Source organism: Callithrix jacchus, chromosome 10 (genome assembly GCF_049354715.1).
Source record: "Callithrix jacchus isolate 240 chromosome 10, calJac240_pri, whole genome shotgun sequence".
Classification (NCBI taxonomy): Eukaryota; Metazoa; Chordata; class Mammalia; order Primates; family Cebidae; genus Callithrix; species Callithrix jacchus.
Window position 1 is genome coordinate 47,910,337 of NC_133511.1, and position 18,754 is coordinate 47,929,090.

At 37.9% G+C, this 18,754-nt stretch overlaps 1 protein-coding gene across 9 annotated transcripts in view; it reads right to left on the reverse strand.

Moving 5' to 3' along the window:
• Positions 1–18,754, reverse strand: part of FAT3 (FAT atypical cadherin 3) — a 677,903-nt gene that overhangs the window by 378,455 nt on the left and 280,694 nt on the right. For all 9 annotated transcript variants that reach the window (XM_078339978.1, XM_035265268.3, XM_078339977.1 and 6 more), the window contains one exon: positions 7,057–7,371. In XM_078339978.1, the coding sequence (XP_078196104.1) occupies positions 7,057–7,371 (315 nt within the window). The remainder of the gene's footprint in view (positions 1–7,056; positions 7,372–18,754) is intronic.

The following is an 18,754-nucleotide window of genomic DNA, read 5'->3' on the forward strand; positions in this document are numbered from 1 at the left end:
TGAGGCTGAGAAACTCTGAAGTTGGTACTTACATTCACAGTAAGTATATATATTTAAAAAAAAAAAAAGTCACACGAAGGCAGAGCAAGTCTACACTCTGAGAAAGGCTGGTTATCTAGGAATACCACCCTGATCACTACCTTTTCTTGGTGGGATAGAAGGACCTGAAGCAGCATGGAACATAGAACAACATGATTATTCTCCCAGAATGAACTCTAATTTCCAGGAAATACCTCTGAGCTGCCCCTTCCCAGGGTAAGGTCCCAGCCGGGGCAAGAGCATCACTTCTCCTATGCTATATAATAGAGCACGCTCTCCCATGCCAGATGGCCCACCCTGACCCAGCTCTCCGCATCCTTGGAACCCCACAATCCCCGCCTTCAACCCACAGTTGTGAGCTGATCAAGTAGGGAACAGCACAGCTTCCTTGGGGACATAATAACTATACAGAAAAGTTCCCTTTGTCCTTGTTCATGTGGAGCACATTCACATGGATGCAAAGGTCACCGCTGAATTTAAATAACTCCCGTGATAAATCTGCATGAGCCTGATTTGTTCTACTGGACTTGTTGGATTAAATGAACACAATTTAATGTTCTATAGGACAAGGGCTCCTTTCATGGCTGAAAGAAGGAGCAAGGGTGATTTACAGTTTCATACATACTCATTCGCTACATTATCTGCCTTGTGCCTGTAGTTATGAATATCAACTCATCATCCAGCGGCCATTTCTACTCGTTCAGGAGAATTTAGTTTTTCATTAGGAGGGGCTCTGCCATCCGGAAAGAAACAAAGAATAAGAAACAACAAGAGATTTCCACAGTGTTCTATGAAAAACAAGTAACAATATTTAGACTCTTGTCCCTCATCTTTTTTTTAATTTAAATCTCTATATTTATAAAGAAAGTAAGGTTTCCTCTTGTTTTCCTAGAAAAGGTGGTTTTCTAAGCAGATTACCACCAAATAGAACTGTGTATAAACACAAGGCTTAATTTACCTAAGGTACCAAATTATTTTTGAACATCAGTATCTTATGAGCTAATAATATTTTTAACAATGATAGAGTAAAATAAAATAATGTTTGTTGATTCATTAAAGTAGGTCTAAACTCCACTTAATAATAATTGCTGCCTGATTCTACCTATTTGGAACTAATACAAGTATATCCAAATTATATGACCCAGATTTTTTATTAACTACAAGTCTTAGGAATCCATGTGACATTTTGCTCATGGATAGTTGAAGAGACAGGATTTTCACTTTTCTCCATTTGATGAAAGAAAAGTATAAGCAAGGATATGAGTGTTGACTTTGGGAGTGGGTGGCTGAATTAACTGTCAAAGCCCAGCCCTGTAAGATGTTGGGGCAACTCATGAAGTTGGCTATCTTGTTGTCAGGTGTGTCTCTGGGCACCGTTTTACCTCCCTTGTTTGTTTCGAATAGAACCTTGATAATCAGCCTCTCAGGACAGCAGCAACACTATCACCTAGAAACTTGTTAGAAATGCAAATAATCAAGCTCTAGCCTAGGATTCCATAGTCTAGCAAGCTCACCAGGTGATAATTTTCAGGTTGAAGTGTGGTCTGGATTTTTCTCCTTGTTACCCTCTTCTCTTACCCACCATGTTGTATACTATATACCAAAAGGCAAGCTGCTGTTACACTGAGCTGATTAAAAAACGAAGGACATCCAATATTTTAATAAGCTACCCCCTCCAATCTTAAAAGAAGAAGGACATGTCTATCCTGAGAGTAATCAATAGTTAAAGGTAGAATCTGAGGTCTTTTGAAGAGGATTTCTTCCTCCTAAGTCGCCTAAAATAGGGGCAGCTAGTCTACTACTCATAAAGGTTTGTTTCAAGATGCTTATGGAAAGCGAAAGAAAGCTGAGTTTCACCTCTACTTAAATACAAGCCGAGATGCCAGTGAATGAATGGGTCAAAGGGAGACAGAGCAACTGGAGAAAGAAACTTAGAAATTCCATGCCCTGCATAGTGAACCATCCAAAGATGTGGATTAAGCAAAGATCACTTTCAGGGGCAGACTCTCAATACAGCATATGCTAATCCTGGATAAATGTTTTACAGATGCAAAAGAAAGAACGAAGGGGTGTCTTTTATGTATGTGTTTTTCCCTCTAAAATAATTCCTTTAAAAAGTAGGCCTCTCAGAAGGAAGATTGAAAAAAAAAAAAAAGCAAAATAAAAAAATCTAAGGCCCTTTAAAACTTAACTATTATGAAACTCAGAAACAAAAGAAAAGAGATTTGAATATTTGCTACTTCTACTATCTTACCACATTCCCAATATTTGTGACTCTTAAAATTCTCTTTCTAATAATATGCCTCTCAAGCTATCTGGTCAGTTTCACTCGTTTATATTCCTTGTATAATTGGTCTCTCTCTCTGCAATTCAGCCCACTCTTTAGTCCCCCTTCAGGTCTGCAAAGCTCCCCTGTTACCTAGCTCTGCTCTGATATTTTACACTGTTCATAGCTTATAGTCCACAGAGTTTGACTTTATTTTTTTTTTTTTTTTTGAGACGGAGTTTCGCTCTTGTTTACCCAGGCTGGAGTGCAATGGCGCGATCTCGGCTCACCGCAAACTCCGCCTCCTGGGTTCAGGCAATTCTCCTGCCTCAGCCTCCTGAGTAGCTGGGATTACAGGCACGCGCCACCATGCCCAGCTAAGTTTTTTTGTACTTTTAGTAGAGACGGGGTTTCACCATGCTGACCAGTATGGTCTCTATCTCTTGACCTCCTCGTGATCCACCCGCCTCGGCCTCCCAAAGTGCTGGGATTACAGGCGTGAGCCACCGCGCCCGGCCCAACTTTTTTTTTTTTAAATAAACAGCCTTAAATGGTTGCCTCATATATGTGTGATGGTACTGTTTTTTGCTATGAGACTAAATTCCCTGAGTGCAGAAAGCATCTTACTGTATTTCTGTTATGTCTCTCACCCTCCTGACACCTGGGGTCTAGATCAACAGTATGCACTTTATAAAACTGAGTTGAAGATTTCAGTGCTACCTAGCAATTGCTAAGGCAAGGCATGGCTGCCTTTCAGAAATGCCTTCCTCAAGACAGTGGGGTCCATAAGCAGTGTGCTTGCAGCTTACACAGACTTTTTCAAGTGGGAAATACGGGATGATGATGACCTTAATAGTTAACATTTATAGAGCTCTCTATTAAACACTGGCATGTTGGCCCTGTGCTAAGTGGTTTCCATGCTGTATACATAACTAAAATAAACCTTCCAAAGCCCTAAAAGAAATTTCCACCCTTGTTCCCCAATTCGGCTTGGATGACCAATGAGGGCCAGCCTGGATTTCCTCACAAGAACTGGAAAGAAGCAACGTTCCTGCTCACCCAAAGAAGCAAGTGAACACCAGCCTGCTGGTATCTCTACCTCAGACACGGGGGTAGGCTGCATTTGATTGAATTTAATCTCTCAGCCTGGAATTAAGCAACAGTTCTCTGTACTGGCCAGAAAATATTTCACAGCATTACAGCTTTTGTTTTCCTTCTTAAGCCACAGGAATTATTAAAGAAAGTCCACAGACTAATTCTATGTGATTTTAGATGTGGTAGAAAAAAACTAACAGTTATTTGGGTAGAGAACAGATGTTCAATAAAGAAATCTCTCTCCATTTTGGAATTGGGAACATCAGTTATCTGCTGCAAGCTGTAGATCATAAGTATTGGCATTATTTGCACTGGTGTTAATCATTTTAATCTTTATTACTTAGCACATTGCCAAAATAAAACCAAACTAAAAATTTCAACTCTACAGCAGAGGAAGAAATGAAAGTTCAGTTTACTAGAGTCAACATCCAATTGCATAAATCTTTTTAAAATATACTGGTTAGTATGCCTCTATGTATCTATCTATGTTTCTATCTGTCTGTCTGCACACTGGTTAGCTACACAATCAGCCTCATTACTGAATTTTTTTTTTTTTTTTTTTTTTTATGAGATAGAGTCTTGCTCTTGTCCCCCAGCTACAGTGCAATGGCACTACTCGGCTCACTGCAACCTCCACCTTCCCGGTTCAAGCGATTCTCCTGCCTTAGCCTCCTGAGTAGTTGGCATTACAGGTGCCTGCCACCACACCTGGCTAATTTTTATATTTTTTCAGAAGGGCCAGGTTTCACCATGTTGGCCAGGCTGGTCTCATACTCTTGACCTTGTGATCCGCCCACCTCAGCCACCCAAAGTGCTAAGATTACAGGATTACAGGTGTAAACCACCGCACCGGACTGAAAAATGTTATATTGATGTATCTATTTCAGTCACATGACTTTAGAGAGTTAGGAAGAAATGCCACAAATTATGGCTTCTATTGGAGAGTTCCTTGAGCTGGCTGAAGGCTGCCTGCTAGGCAGCATGATACTTAGAGCAACACCTTTAACAAGAATTTCACCTGGCTTGGAGTTCTGTGAATCTTGTTGGAAATAGGCATAACATGACTCTTACAGAGGTTTGTAGCTTACCAAGAGCCTTCAAACACATCATGATGACATTCAGATTTCATGAGCAACCCTTGCAGAGTAAGCAAGGCCATTCTCATTTCCAGATAAGCAAGTGAGGTCCAAAGAGATTAAATGACTGTAACTACAGTAAAGTAGTTAGGATGGGGTATCAACTTTCCTTATGGGATTTCAATGCACCTGGGACAGCGCAAAGGATTTCAGGTGAGGACTCCTATATCGCTTGAAACTATCTTTACTTACTAAAAACTGCAATTCAGAGAGGTTCAATAATTTGCCCAAGGTCATGAAGCTGGTAAGGTCATGAAGCTGGTAAACATGTCCAATACAGTCTGTTTTCTCCACTGTGGTCTATGTGTTCCCTAGTTAGGAAGCACAGAGCAAGCATTTGAAACTCAGGACTTCTACCCCAAATGTGAATTCCTCTATGAAGCCCTCCCTGGCCATCACTCCCACCAACCCTATGTTGAGTGAAGCTCCCCTACTACAATCATTTATTGAATTCTTCCACTATATCATAAGTATGTGTTAATTTCATACAAGTTTGGGTCCCTAAAGGCTCCGATCATATCTTAAGTTTAAAACCATCTTTATTAGATCTTACTCGAAAATAGGTACAATAATTGAATAAATGGATAAATAAAACCCAATATTTTCTTGTCATGTGTCTGGAAATTACAAAGTATGCTCTATATTTATTTTAGACAATTAGATTAGTCAGACAAAAATGTCATTCCTGGCAAAAATGCTTTTTAACAATCTATGGCAAGAACAGAGAAATTATGAACATGCTTAAGGCTTTTATTAGCAATGTAGGCCAAATTGTGACAATATAGGGCTTTCTAAAAAATTATGTTCAAACTTTTACAAGGTGTATAAAAGAAAGCTTTAGTTACGTAAATGCACATATTCTTCTCTGAACTTCACATTCTACCCAAATTCTTCTCTCTTCCCTGTGACAGTTACTCTTTCTATTCAGTCCTAAGTAAAGGAAAAGTGGAGTCTTCCCTTTTGTATTTTTTTTAACTTTTGTCTTTTTTTTTTTTTTTTAAAGGGTGCTGGGCTCACCATTAATGACTCAAGTAGCATGGGATCAAGATGGAAGAGGCAGAGTCTGACTAGGGTATTTCAGACTCAACTGGGTTGTGAAATATCAAGATGTCTGTGGCCTCAACTTCTTTACTAGGACTTTTTTTTTCTTTGTTCTCTCTCTCCTTCCACCCCGACTCTCACTCTTTAATTTACAAAGTGACTGAATTCATTTATCTGTGGTTATGTTCTAAGGAACATACCATACCAAGACGTAAATCAGGAAGGCTTCCCAGGACAGTTGGGGGCCGTTACTCAGATGCACGGAGAATTCTGTCCACTTAATGGGGCTCTGAAAGGTTGGACCAGGCTTCAAAACTAAGTCCTCTCCTGGAAGCACAAGCAGGCCTCAATGGATATTGATAGCTAGTACTCTCTGTCTTACAATAAAATGTAAGTCAAATCCTGATTCAACACTGTTAGAATGCAAAAGTCTGCTTAACACCATGACAGATCCACTCATAATTAGAGGAAATCAATAGTTTTTTTTTTTCTTCAACCCTGGCTTTCCCTTTCATTATGTTAATGGGAATCTGACATATATAAAACACTTGAGGTCAGCTATATGTTTAACAAACATAGACCGGAGAAACAAGCATCAACTAGTTTAGTAGTTCATTAGGAGAGCTGAGTTGTCCACACCAACAAATCTCAACTGAGCCTAACTTTTTGACCAGTAACAACTCACTTGCCCAGGGTGAAATAAATTTAAATTATTCTAAATTTCAATGAATTAAAACCCCAGCCATAACTACTCTCACTATTTTACTTGTTTGTTCAGACCTACCTAAAACAGACAAATCACAAGAAAGCAATAAACCTCTCAGATCTGCAAAGAACTTTTCCAATGTACATACCTGTCGCAGAATGCATTCAGCCAAATGCACACCTGATACTGATCCTTAGGCCTTTCTTATCCTTATTCAACAAATTAAGTTTTCCTTATACTCTCTAAAAACATTTTGAGCAAAAGTCCAGAAAACTGAAGTTATATATATGTATTACGTAAAAATGGAGACATTAGAAGTTCTTTTAAACATGGTTGCTTCCTTGATGGGTAGTACAGGGATCATAAAAACGTCCAGAGTTTAAGGTGAAAGCCTTAAGGAGATAGAGGTAGAAGTATCACAAAGCCAGTTTGCTCAAAGAATCGAGCAGAGGCCAGGTTACTCTTTTCCAAGAAAGAGAAAGAAGCAGCTGGCTCTCTGAGAGACCTGGGAACCAGATTTTGTTAGTATGAGTAAAGCAATCCTAAGGCCTTCTGTGACAACTTCTGATTTTGATTAGCTCAGTCCCACTCAGTGTCAAGTGAAATTAAAACATACCAAATGGACAGAAGTAACACTCACCTTTTCAGAAGTTATTCTCAGAAAGGAAGATGCTAGTCTTTGGAAAATAAAGTAAATGAGTAGAGCAAGTGTCAGGCTGATGAATTTAAAAGCCGGACTAAAAACTAAAAAGAAATCATAAGCATTCCCTTACCTGTTTTGATATTGATGGCAAAAAAATTCTGAGGATTTCCACTTGTAATCCTGTATGTCAGTTTTTCATTGGAACTGGAGTCAGGATCTTCAGCTTGGATCTGAATGACAGATACATCTTTTGGAGAGTTTTCCATGACAACAGGATAATATATAGGTTCTGAGGTCAGTGGGGCATTGTCATTCACATCTTCAACTTCAATGTAGACCTCGATGGTGGAGTAGAGTGGAACAACGCCCCTGTCTGTGGCATACACTGTCAGCCAGTATGACCCTGTTGTCTCCCGATCAAGAATGTCTGCGGCAGTGATGACCCCTAAGAGAAAAAAGAGACAGTATGACTGCCACAGCAAAAGGAAAGACACTGAATCAATAATCCCAAATTCCAAAAGACTGCACTAAATAATCTTGGCATATGAAAAACAGCCAAATCCATAACATAAGATTAAATTGTCAGTCTTTACATAAGAGAATGATTTTTTGTAAGACCATATTAAACAGTTCTTCCACTGTTTATAGAGTATAATTACATTCACAAATAGTTTATTTGAATTTGGAAATAGATCTCTCTCAAACATGCGCACGCGTGCGCACACACATGCATGCGCGCGCACACACACACACATACACAGAAGAGATGATATAGGGGAATGAGAAGAGAGTGGGCCAGGGGTCAAAGCACTTCTCAAGTTCCATGGCAAATCAGTGTAGTGTCAGGTCAATATCTCCATTTGACCTGATACTGAATTGACGTCTTATGCAATAAAAAGTTCTCCTAGGGTAAATTATTTTATCTGTTCATTTCAAAAATTTTTTTTTGCCTGTTAGAGTGAAAAGTTTTTTGCCTGCAAAGATATAACCCTCCTTCATACTCTTTTTCTGAAAATTAAGTATCACAGTTATTCCACAATAAACAGAGAAGTCATGTCAACACACGTTCTGAATGAGTTCCATCCCCCTTAAGAACTCTACAGAGGGTCCTAATGAACTCTGAGCCGCTCTGAGACATGCTCATGGACAATCATTTTAAATTAGGAGCACAAAATGTCCAATCTTTCCCATTTCATGGTTGAAATCAGCACCAACCAGGAAATCCAATGCCTGCCTGAAAAGCCAGAGAAAAACACGGTGCTCTTGTCTATCTTTACAACCCTTACCCAATCACCAAGCTACAGAAACTTACCACAAGGACAGCATCATGAGCCTATCATGATGGGAAAACTCTGGGCTCAGTCTATAAAAACTGTAACAGTAGTCAAGAGGCTCATAGAAAGCGTGAAATTCATGTAAATCCTTATACTATAAAAGACATTGTGAAAGGAGTCAAGAAACAGTTCTCCAGTTCTACCCTGAATTCTCTATCCTCTGTATTCCTGTTGAACTTTTGTCTAAATTAGGCACATAACTTAGTCTATAGGCTCTGCATGAGCAAACTGCCAAGTACAGCAACTGGGAGGGAGAAGGGCATCTATCCAGAAACAGTTAGGCTGGAATACTCAGTTTCCTCAAACTCAGGACAGATAAAATACTTAAAGGGTGATAGCCTAATTGATGTTGAAATTTGAACTCTAACATTTTCCATCCAAGAACTCTGCATAGTGGTAGGCCATGGGACAAAAGATAATCTTAAATATTCTCAATGGAAATATGTAAAACAATAGGTTCCTGCTGAATACAGCTGATACCTCGTAGTTAGAAGAAAAATGTCAATCTGTCATTAGAGGAATAGATACTAGACAGTAGAATAGGAAGAAAATGAGGAGAAGCAGAAATAACAACAACAAAACTATTATAAACACAGTGGTGTGTGTTCACTGATTGAATGAATAAAGATCGCTTTATAAACTGGGTTGACACTGCCATCTAAAAGACCACCAGGATGACTAAATAGTGGAAAGGAGAACTTTATTGGCAATCAATATTGGTTTGCAAACTGGGAAGGGATAGTGTCTGTCATGTGCTGAAGTTGCTGTCTTTTCAAGAGGGGACGGCCAGGTTGGTTTTATGCCTCACAGGGCCCATAGCACACAGTGCAGTCATACATATTCAGTGGATTTGGAAGAAACATCATACATATTTATGAGAAGAGGTGAGCATATTCGCAATGGACAAACATACATGCAACATACATCCTATGTTCACTTTGAAGCAGGATTTTAGCATTGAAATGAATGGAATTTGGCTCTTTACATCAAAAGATGAACTATGGGATACAAAGACAGTTTGCGCAGAGACTTCATAAGCCGTCTGATACTGGCTTAGGGTCTGCAGTAGCTTATCAGAAAGGAATGTTTGTGAGTCAAGTCCTTAGTCCAACCAGAGGTTTAGTGGTCTGGGTTGTAAATCAAAGTTAGGACAATTTGCCTGGCAGCTCTTATTGTCAGAGAGTTTAGTGGGAGTGTGGTTTTTCCTGTAGGAATTTAGAAATCTGCCGTGCTAGCTGGGCTCCGAACCTTCAACCCAGAGGTAATTCGGTTTTTTTTAACCTTAGGGTTCATCTTAGTTGATAAAGGCACCCCCCCCGTTTCGGTCTCTCAGACAAAGTCAATTGTCAACATGACATTAAATCCTGTTGAACTTAATGTTGAGTTCATTAATTTTCAACTTAATGTTGAGAGCTGGAGACCTAGCCAGGTGTGAGCACATCTGTGAGTACAGGACACCAGCACATCACAGTTTTGTAGAATTCTCCGAGCAGTTAGTGCTATGAGCTGCCACCCAGGTAAACTGGAGCTCTGCAAGTCAGAGAATGGATAAGTGACAGGGAACTAAGCAGTCTCTGGAATGGAAACCAAGAGTAGACAGGTGTGAGCTAGAGTGAGGGATATAGGTTGCAAAAAAAATGCTCTGCAGGCTCTGCAAGGCATCTCTTCACTGCTCCATGAGACCTGTTCATTCAATTCACAGGCATCCACTAGACCCTGTGCTGCCATTGGAGGAACAGAGATAATGAGACAGTCTCTGCCCTTAAAAGACTCCTAGTCCTGTGGAGAACACAGATCTTTATTAAGGAGATCTGTACTGAGGGGCTAACTACATAGCCAATAGCCAAAAGGGCTAATCTGATTTAGAGTGGTATACTAGGAAAAGCAATGACTCTAGAACCAGAAGGGGGTGGGAGGTGGGGGAAACAGTATTTACTGAGGATCCATAATGTGCTATGAGACCTGTAACTCAACTTCCCTGTAATATATATTTTATAATTATCTTTTAAAGATAAGGGTATCATGCTGGTAACTTGTCCAAGGCTCCATAACTAAAAGTAGAAAAACCCTAGACTATCTTCCTTGAATAACCCAGTTTCAAATATGGAATCCTTTATTTTTCTACCCAATTGATCAAAGAAAAGATGTTGAACCCAAGCAAATCTAGTTTCCATACTCATCTCTCAGTGTGGGGTAATCATAAATGTATACCAAGAGTGTGGCAAAATGTATGTGGCATAGCAGATGTGAATACGTGTTAAATCTTTGTGAACTGAAAGCAATACCATAAGCATTCTAGATGGTAATCAACCCTAAGTCAGGGGATTATCTTGAAATGTGAGAAGCTGGGGATGAATTGTCATGCTAGATCTTTTTTGTCCTCTGGCCATGTGCTATTCTCACAGTCTTTGTGAGACACACACACACACACACACACACCCCAAAGCACATACATATAGAAATTTGCAGTCACAGAATTGCTTTGTGATTCCTGGAAGTCACTAAATTATTTCTTTCCTTCTACTTGTCAAACAGGAAGATGGCATATTACAGCCTTTGGACATTAAAGGATTTTGAGACGGCCTTAGATGAAATGTATTGACTAATACAAATTAAAACGCATGGGTGGGATTTTACCCTACTTTACTCTTAATGAAGGATCAGACATTTTCCTTGAAAATTAGAATTCTCTCTTGTTAAAATAAAAGATGTCTATGACTATATTTACCAAGTAACTAGAAGTGTGAATGAGTATCTTGGAACACAATGTTCAGATGTCAGTTTTATGATCCAAACATTTGAGGACAAAATGAAAGGAATGACTCTGAAATGTGTTAATTATTTTGAGTTTCTTCAAAGGCTCAAAATGAATAATAGTAACACCACTGATGTCCAGTTGCAGCATTCCTTCACACCTTCTATCTTATAGTTAATGATGGCCAGCATGGTCACAACTAAGAATGTAAGTCCACATGACCTCTTTTATCAATTAAAAACTCACTTTCAAGATTGACCAAGGAATGCCAAAATCGTATCTTGAGTGCTTTTAACATTGTGACAATTACGATGCATTGTATTTTTTAATTGAGGTATTTGTAGTATTATAAGCTACACATATGTAAAGCAAACAATTGGTCAGTTTTGATTTTCATGAAACCATTACCACAATCAAAATAGCCAACATATCCACAATCCCCCAAAGTAGCCTCCTTCTCATTTTCAATCCCTTGCTCCCAACTCTTTCTACCCCCAGGTAACCACAGATTACCTTTCTGTCATTGTAAATTCCTTTGCATTTTCTGAAATTTTATAGAACTTAAATCATATAGTATGTACTGCTTTTCTTTCACTCAGAATAATTACTTTGAGATTGATGCATGCTATTTTGTGTATAACAATAGTTAATTCCTTCTCATTCCTTCTCAATGTAATATTCCATTGCATTGGTATACCACTATCTTTTTAACCATTGACCTATTGATGAACATTTGAATTGCTTTCAGTTTTTAGCTGTAACAAATAAAGATGCTAAGAATATGCATCTACAAGTTTTGTATGAAAATACACTTTTTTTTTTTTTTTTGAGAAGGAGTTTCACTCTTGTTACCTAGGCTGGAGTGCAATGGCGCGATCTTGGCTCACGGTAACCTCCGCCTCCTGGGATGAGGCAATTCTCCTGCCTCAGCCTCCTGAGTAGCTGGGATTACAGGCATGTGCCACCATGCCCAGCTAATTTTTTTGTATTTTTAGTAGAGATGGGGTTTCACCATGTTGACCAGGATGGTCTCATTCTCTTGACCTCGTGATCCACCCGCCTCAGCCTCCCAAAGTGCTGGGATTACAGGCGTGAGCCACTGCACCCGGCCGGAAATATACTTTCATTCATTACTCTTGAGTGACAACTTAGGGGCAGAATAACTATATCACAGGATAGGTGTGTATTTGCACCATTTCATATTCCCACTGTCAGTGACTGTGGAGAGTTCCAGTTGCTCCACATCCTTGCTTGTGGCTGACGTGGCATGCTCAGCATCTCATATTTAGATGTTCTAACTGGTATGCAATGCTATCCCATTGTAGTTTTCATTTGCATCTTCCTCATGTTAAGCATCTTTCAAAGTGCTTATTTTCAACCTGAATATCTTATTTAAGATAAAAAAGTTATAGGTTAAGTGTTCAAATGTTTTATCTATTTTTAAATTTGTGTGGTTCGTTTTCTTGAGTTTCAAGAGTTCTCTGAATATTCTGGATAAAAGTCCTTTATCAGATAAGTGATTTGCTAACTTTTCCCCCAGTCTGTGGCTTGTCTTTTCACTCTTATAATAGTAACGTTTGAAGAGTAGAAATCTTATGTTTTGATATCAAATTTATCAATTTTTCTTTTATAGGTCATGTTTTGGTATTGTTTAATCCAAAGTCATAAAAATTTTGTCTTATATTTTCTTCTGGCCTAATTGTTTTAGGTGTTGTATTTATATCTATGGTCCATTTTGAGTTTTCTTGATGGTGTAAGATACGGATCTAATTTCATTATTTTTGTATGCAGATGTTCATTGTTCTGGCCCGTGTGTTGAAAAGACTATTCTTTCTCTACTGAACTGCATTTGCACCTGTGTCAAAAATCAACTGTTATATGTATGGGTCTATTTCTGGACTCCCTGTTTTGTCCCATTAATCTATTTGCTTCCCTTTATGCCAATATCACATTGTCTTGATTAATGTTGCTTTATAAGTCTTTAAATCAGAAAGTGTAAGTCTGCTAATTTTGCTCTTTTCACAACTGTATGGGCTAACCCAGGTGCTTTGCCTTTCTATATAAATTGTAGAATCATCTTTAAAATCCGTAAGACACTTAGGAAACCCACTAGTATTTTGATTGGGAACAGATTTACTCTCTAAATCAATTTGATAAGAACGGGCATCTTGCTTCCCAACTCGGACCTGACAGAATAGCTCCCACAAAGAAGGGTAGCGAGAAAAAAAAAGGCCGTTCTGCTATCAAAGAGGTGGTGACCCAAGAATACACCATCAACATTCACAAGCGCATCCATGGAGTGGGCTTCAAGAAGCATGCCCCTTGGGCACTCAAAGAGACTCTGAAATTTGCTATGAGGGAAATGGGAACTCCAGATGTGCGCATTATTACCAGGCTTAACAAAGCTGTCTGGGCCAAAGGAATAAGGAAGGTCCCATACCCAATCCGTGTGTAGTTGTCCAGAAAAACGTAATGAGGATTAAGATTCACCCAATAAACTCTACACTTTGGTTCCTATGTACCTGTTACCACTTTCAAATATCTACAGACAGTCAATGTGGATTAGAACTAATCACTGGTCATCAAATATATCAAATAAACTTATAAAATTGCCTTAAAAAAAACTGGCACCATGACAGCTTGTGTCTGTTAATCCATAAAAGTGGTATTTATCTTTGTCTTCCTTCATTTCTCTAAGTAATGCTTTATAGTTTCAGTATACAGAACTTACATATCTTTTGTCAAATTTATCCCTAAACAGTTCATGTTTTTGATGTATTATAAAATGTATTATTTTAATGTCAATAGTGCATTTTTAGTATATAAGTTACAGATGATTTTTGTATCAATCTTGGATCTTGTATCCTACAACATTATTGAACTCACTTATTACTTCTAACCAATTTTCTCTTTGATTACTTTAAGGTCTGGGATACATGTATAGAATGTTCAAGTTTGTTACATAGGTATACACCTGCCATGGTGGTTTCCTGCACCCATCAACTCATCATCTACATTAGGTATTTCTCCTAAGGCTATCCTTTTCCTAACCCCCTACCCGCCAACAGGCCCTGGTGTGTGATGTTCCCTTCCCTGTGTCCACATGTTCTCATTGTTCAACTCCCACCTATGGGTGAAAACATGTGGTGTTTAGTTTTCTGTTCCTGTGTTAGTTTGCTGACAATGATGGTTTCCAGCTTCATCCATGTCCCTGCAAAGGACATGAACTTATTCTTTTTTATGGCCGCATAGTATTCCATGGTGTATACGTGCCACATTTTCTTTATCCAGTCTATCATGTCTTTGCTGTTATGAATAGAGCAACAATGATTTATAATCCTTTGGACATTGCTGGGTCAAATGGTATTTCTGGTTCTAGATCCTTGAGGAATTGCCACACTGTCTTCCACAATGATTAAAATAATTTACCTTCCCACCAATAGTGTAAAAGTGTTCCTATTTCTCCACATCCTCTCCAGCATCTGTTATTTACTGACTTTTTAATGAACACTGTTCTAACTGGAATGAGATGGTATCTTATTATGGTTTTGATTTGCATCTCTCTAATGACCAGTGCCGATGAGCCTTTTTTCATGTTTATTGGCCACATAAATATCTTCTTTTGAGAAATGTCTGCTCATATCCTTCACCCAGTTTTTGATGGGGTTGTTTTTTTCTTGTAAATTTGTTTAAATTCCTTGTAGGTTCAGGATATTAGCCCTTAGTCAGATGGATAGATTGCAAAAATTTTTTCCCATCTTGTAGGTTGCCTGTTCACTCTAATGATAGTTTATTTTGCTGTGCAGAAGCTCTTTAATTTATGACCCATTTGTCAATTTTGGCTTTTGTTGGTTATTAATGGTATATATAATGCATGCAATTTTTGCACATTGATTTTTGTATCCTGAGACTTTGCTGAACTTGCTAGCAGCTTAAGGAGATTTTGAACTGAGACAATGGGGTTTTCTAAATATACAATCACGCCTTCTGCAGAGGCAAGTTGACTTCCTCTCTACCTATTTGAATACACTTTATTTCTTTTTCTCATCTAATTGCCTTGCCAGAACTTCCAATAGTATGTTGAATAGGAGTGGTAAGAGAGGGCATTCTTGTCTTGCGCTGGTTTTCAAAGGCAATGCTTCCAGCTGTTGCCCATTCAGTATGATACTGGCTGTGTGTCTGTCATGAATAGCTCTTGTTATTTTGATATACATTCCATCAATACCTAGTTTATTGAGAGTTTTTAGCATGAAGAGATGTTAAATTTTATTGAAGGTTTTTCTACATCTATTAAGATAATAGATGTGTGACTGTTGTCATTGGTTCTGTTTATGTAATAAATTACATTTTTTACATATGTTGAAACAGCCTTGCATCCCAGGGATGAAGCCAATTTGATCATGGTAGATAAAGTTTTTGATGTGCTGCTGGATTTGGTTTACCAGTACTAAAGATTTTCGCATGAATGTTAGTAGTGAATATTGGCCTGTAATTTTCTTCTTCTGTTGCGTCTCTGCCAGGTTTGGGTATCAGGATGATTCTGGCCTCATAAAATGAGGTAGGGAGGAGTCCCCCTTTTTCTATTGTTTGAAATGGCTTCAGAAGGAATGGTACCAGTTCCTCTTTGCACCTCTGGTAGAATTTGGCTGTGAATCTGTGTGGTCTTGGGATTTTTTTGGTTGGTGGCTATTAATTACTGCCTGTATTTCAGAACTTGTTATTGGTGCACTCAGAAATTCGACTTCTCCCTGGTTTAGTCTTCTAACCAATTTTTTAAAAAATTTCATATAGTTTTTTACATAGATGATTATATAATCTTCAGAGACAGTATTACCACCCTCATCACTATCATGACTTCCACACATATCATTACTTAATCACTGTGCACCTGGTATTTTGACAAGTACAAGAAATTCAGTCTTCATTAATTCTTTATAGTCCCTCATTTTATTTATAGTCCCTCAACTAATATTTATTACTGCAAGTGCTCATGAGGTAGTTACTGTATTTATTTCTATATGACTGATAAGGACACAGATACGTTAAGTAACTTGCCAGTGATCACTCATTGAGTAAATATAAAATCCTCTTCTCAAACTTTAGTTTGTCAGACTCAAGACTAGCTATTAACAAAAGCTATATTGTCTATGCAATCAATATTTATACCAAACCTAGATACAGTTTCATATCAAAAGACATGTTTCCCCTCTGATAGAGAAGTGTCATTAATTGAGCAAACAATATTTAATCAATATTATACTTTCTTACTCAGGTTTTTCATACTGAATGTAGAAATCATAAAAAGATACTTCTTGATACATCTTGGTATATCTTTGTAGAATATAAATTTTTTAAAAAGCAGTACTCATTCTCTTCAAAAAGAGTTTGTTTTGATTTATAAAGGTAGGCAGAGTACATATGTCTGTTACATATTCATAACTAATTACCCAACACAGCCCTGGAGTATTCATCTCCAGAAAGGGGTCTCTTTCCATCTTCCTGTTTATAGTGGGTTCTATAATGTCAGAGTTTCTGGTTACCTGGCATAGAGTAGGCACTCTGTAAATATGTGTCCATGACACTGATTCAGCAATAGGCTAGTTTATATCAATGAAGGGATACATCGCCCTTTGTCAGACCTGGAAGAAACCTCAAAGAACACTAGATGCAATTTTTCTAATGACAGCATCCCTTCCACAACATCCCTGACCCAGAACCCAAACTCTGCTCCACATCAGGTGGTATGACCCTTACTATTTGCTGGGCAGTTTTAAGCTAATATAAAGTTCTTCACAGTGAGGCAAAAGCACTTGACTGAATATCCCAGACAGCAATACATCCTATCCCTCACGTTTTTAGGTATCACTGAAATGCTCAAGGTGGATTAGGCTGAGAGGCTCAAATTTTATCCTGATTTATAAAAACATTTATAAAAATGTCATTTAAAAAATTCATTAGAAATATAATTGGTATTTCTTATGCTCTTGGTTTTTGAGGTATGCTTACATTTATATAATTGTTCTTTTCTGTTTTTGTTTATTTTCTGTAAAATGAAGGCAGTGGCAGACCAGAATTCTCTGGGCATCTTAATATTTAATTGAATAAGCAGAGACACAGAAAGCATTTTATTTATTTATTTATGTGTTTGTTTCACAGAACTATGCACAGATTTAACTTCAATTATTTAACTCCAGCATAAAACACCTGTTATAATTATTTTTTTTTTACCCACAAACAAGTATTAGAAAAAATGTGCACATTGTGTTCACTGAATCCACCCGAAATATTTGAGATGAAAGGGGAAATATATGAAGCTGTTCATAATTAGATAAATATTCCATGGTGGGTTGTTCATGTTATCTACTTTCCAGCTGTATCCCCATATGCCACATGCCAAGTCTCAAATGACATCTTGCCCCAAAAGAATGATACCTAAACACTCACAACAGTTCCAAACAACTATCAGCATATAGATCAGAGAATGCTTTGGGGGTCATGTGTTTCATAACATGATAAAAATCACCCCGCTGGGATAATTTAATATTAGAGATTCTGAGGCTGTTAAAAACAATCTTAAAAAAATATCTTGATGGCATATTTGTTGTAGATCTTCCTAACAGAGTCTGTTTGCTTGTGCATGCTACATGTAACGCTTATTTCTAATCACTGAAAATACAAATCCTCAATTTTCAGTGCATTAAATTTTTTTAGCTTCTTATTCTTTAATAATTATAAATTCATACAAAGGTACAAAGAAATATATAAAGAGTTCCCTGCCCTCTTTACCTAATGTTAACATCTCAGTGCATTTTAAAACTGCTTATTTCTTCAAGAGTCAAACTCTTTAAACTAGATTTATTTCTGAGAGCACATAAAATTCTTCCATGGGCTCCAAAACCACTTTTAGCCAGCCCATGCTTGCCTCTATCAAGATCATACGGAAACTATTCTTCTTTCTTGTTCTATTCATCCTTGGACCTGTATAAGGTTCTTAATTCCTTCACAGGAATCATTGTTCTGCACAGTGTGTGGTAACAGTTAAGGAAGAATGGGTATTTTATCCTCATAAGCCCAACTAGGGTCACTCCACTCACTCCCATAGTCATATCTGTAATTGCTGTCAGTCTGAAATACATGACACAGTGGAAACAAATTGAAATGGCATGAACAGAGATTAGTAGAGAAATTGTAGGTAGAGATAATCTTAACTTAGATGTTTATAATGCTTCAAATACATTTTAGTGTGTTAAACACAATTTGTAGAAGGCCATAGGTTTGGACTGAGTTCCTGTGCCAGGCCCAGAAGATCAAACCAAAATGGAGTCTCTTATGCTAAAGTTCCATAGTTCCATGCCACCTAAGTTAGAACAGTAAGTTGTTTATCTGACCTTCCAAGAAATCAGGCTAGATATTACACACACACACACTCATTAAACAGTCAAATCCCCAAACAGGACAGTTTTAGCTAGCATGATAAGAAAGTCCCCTTTGCTTTAACCTTTATGAGGAAAATCACTTTGAAACAACCAATCTGCTTTTGTTTCGTTTCTGCTCTCCTCAGCCCTTTTCTATCTATAAAGCCACCTCCTCTGCTCATCAAATCAGAGCACCCATTCTATTTTAGAGAATGAGGTGTTGTCTGATTCTAGAATCACAAATAAAAACCAGGTAAGATCTTTAAATTTGTTGTGATTTTGTCTTGTGGCAACTTTATATTATATAATCATACCCATGCTTGC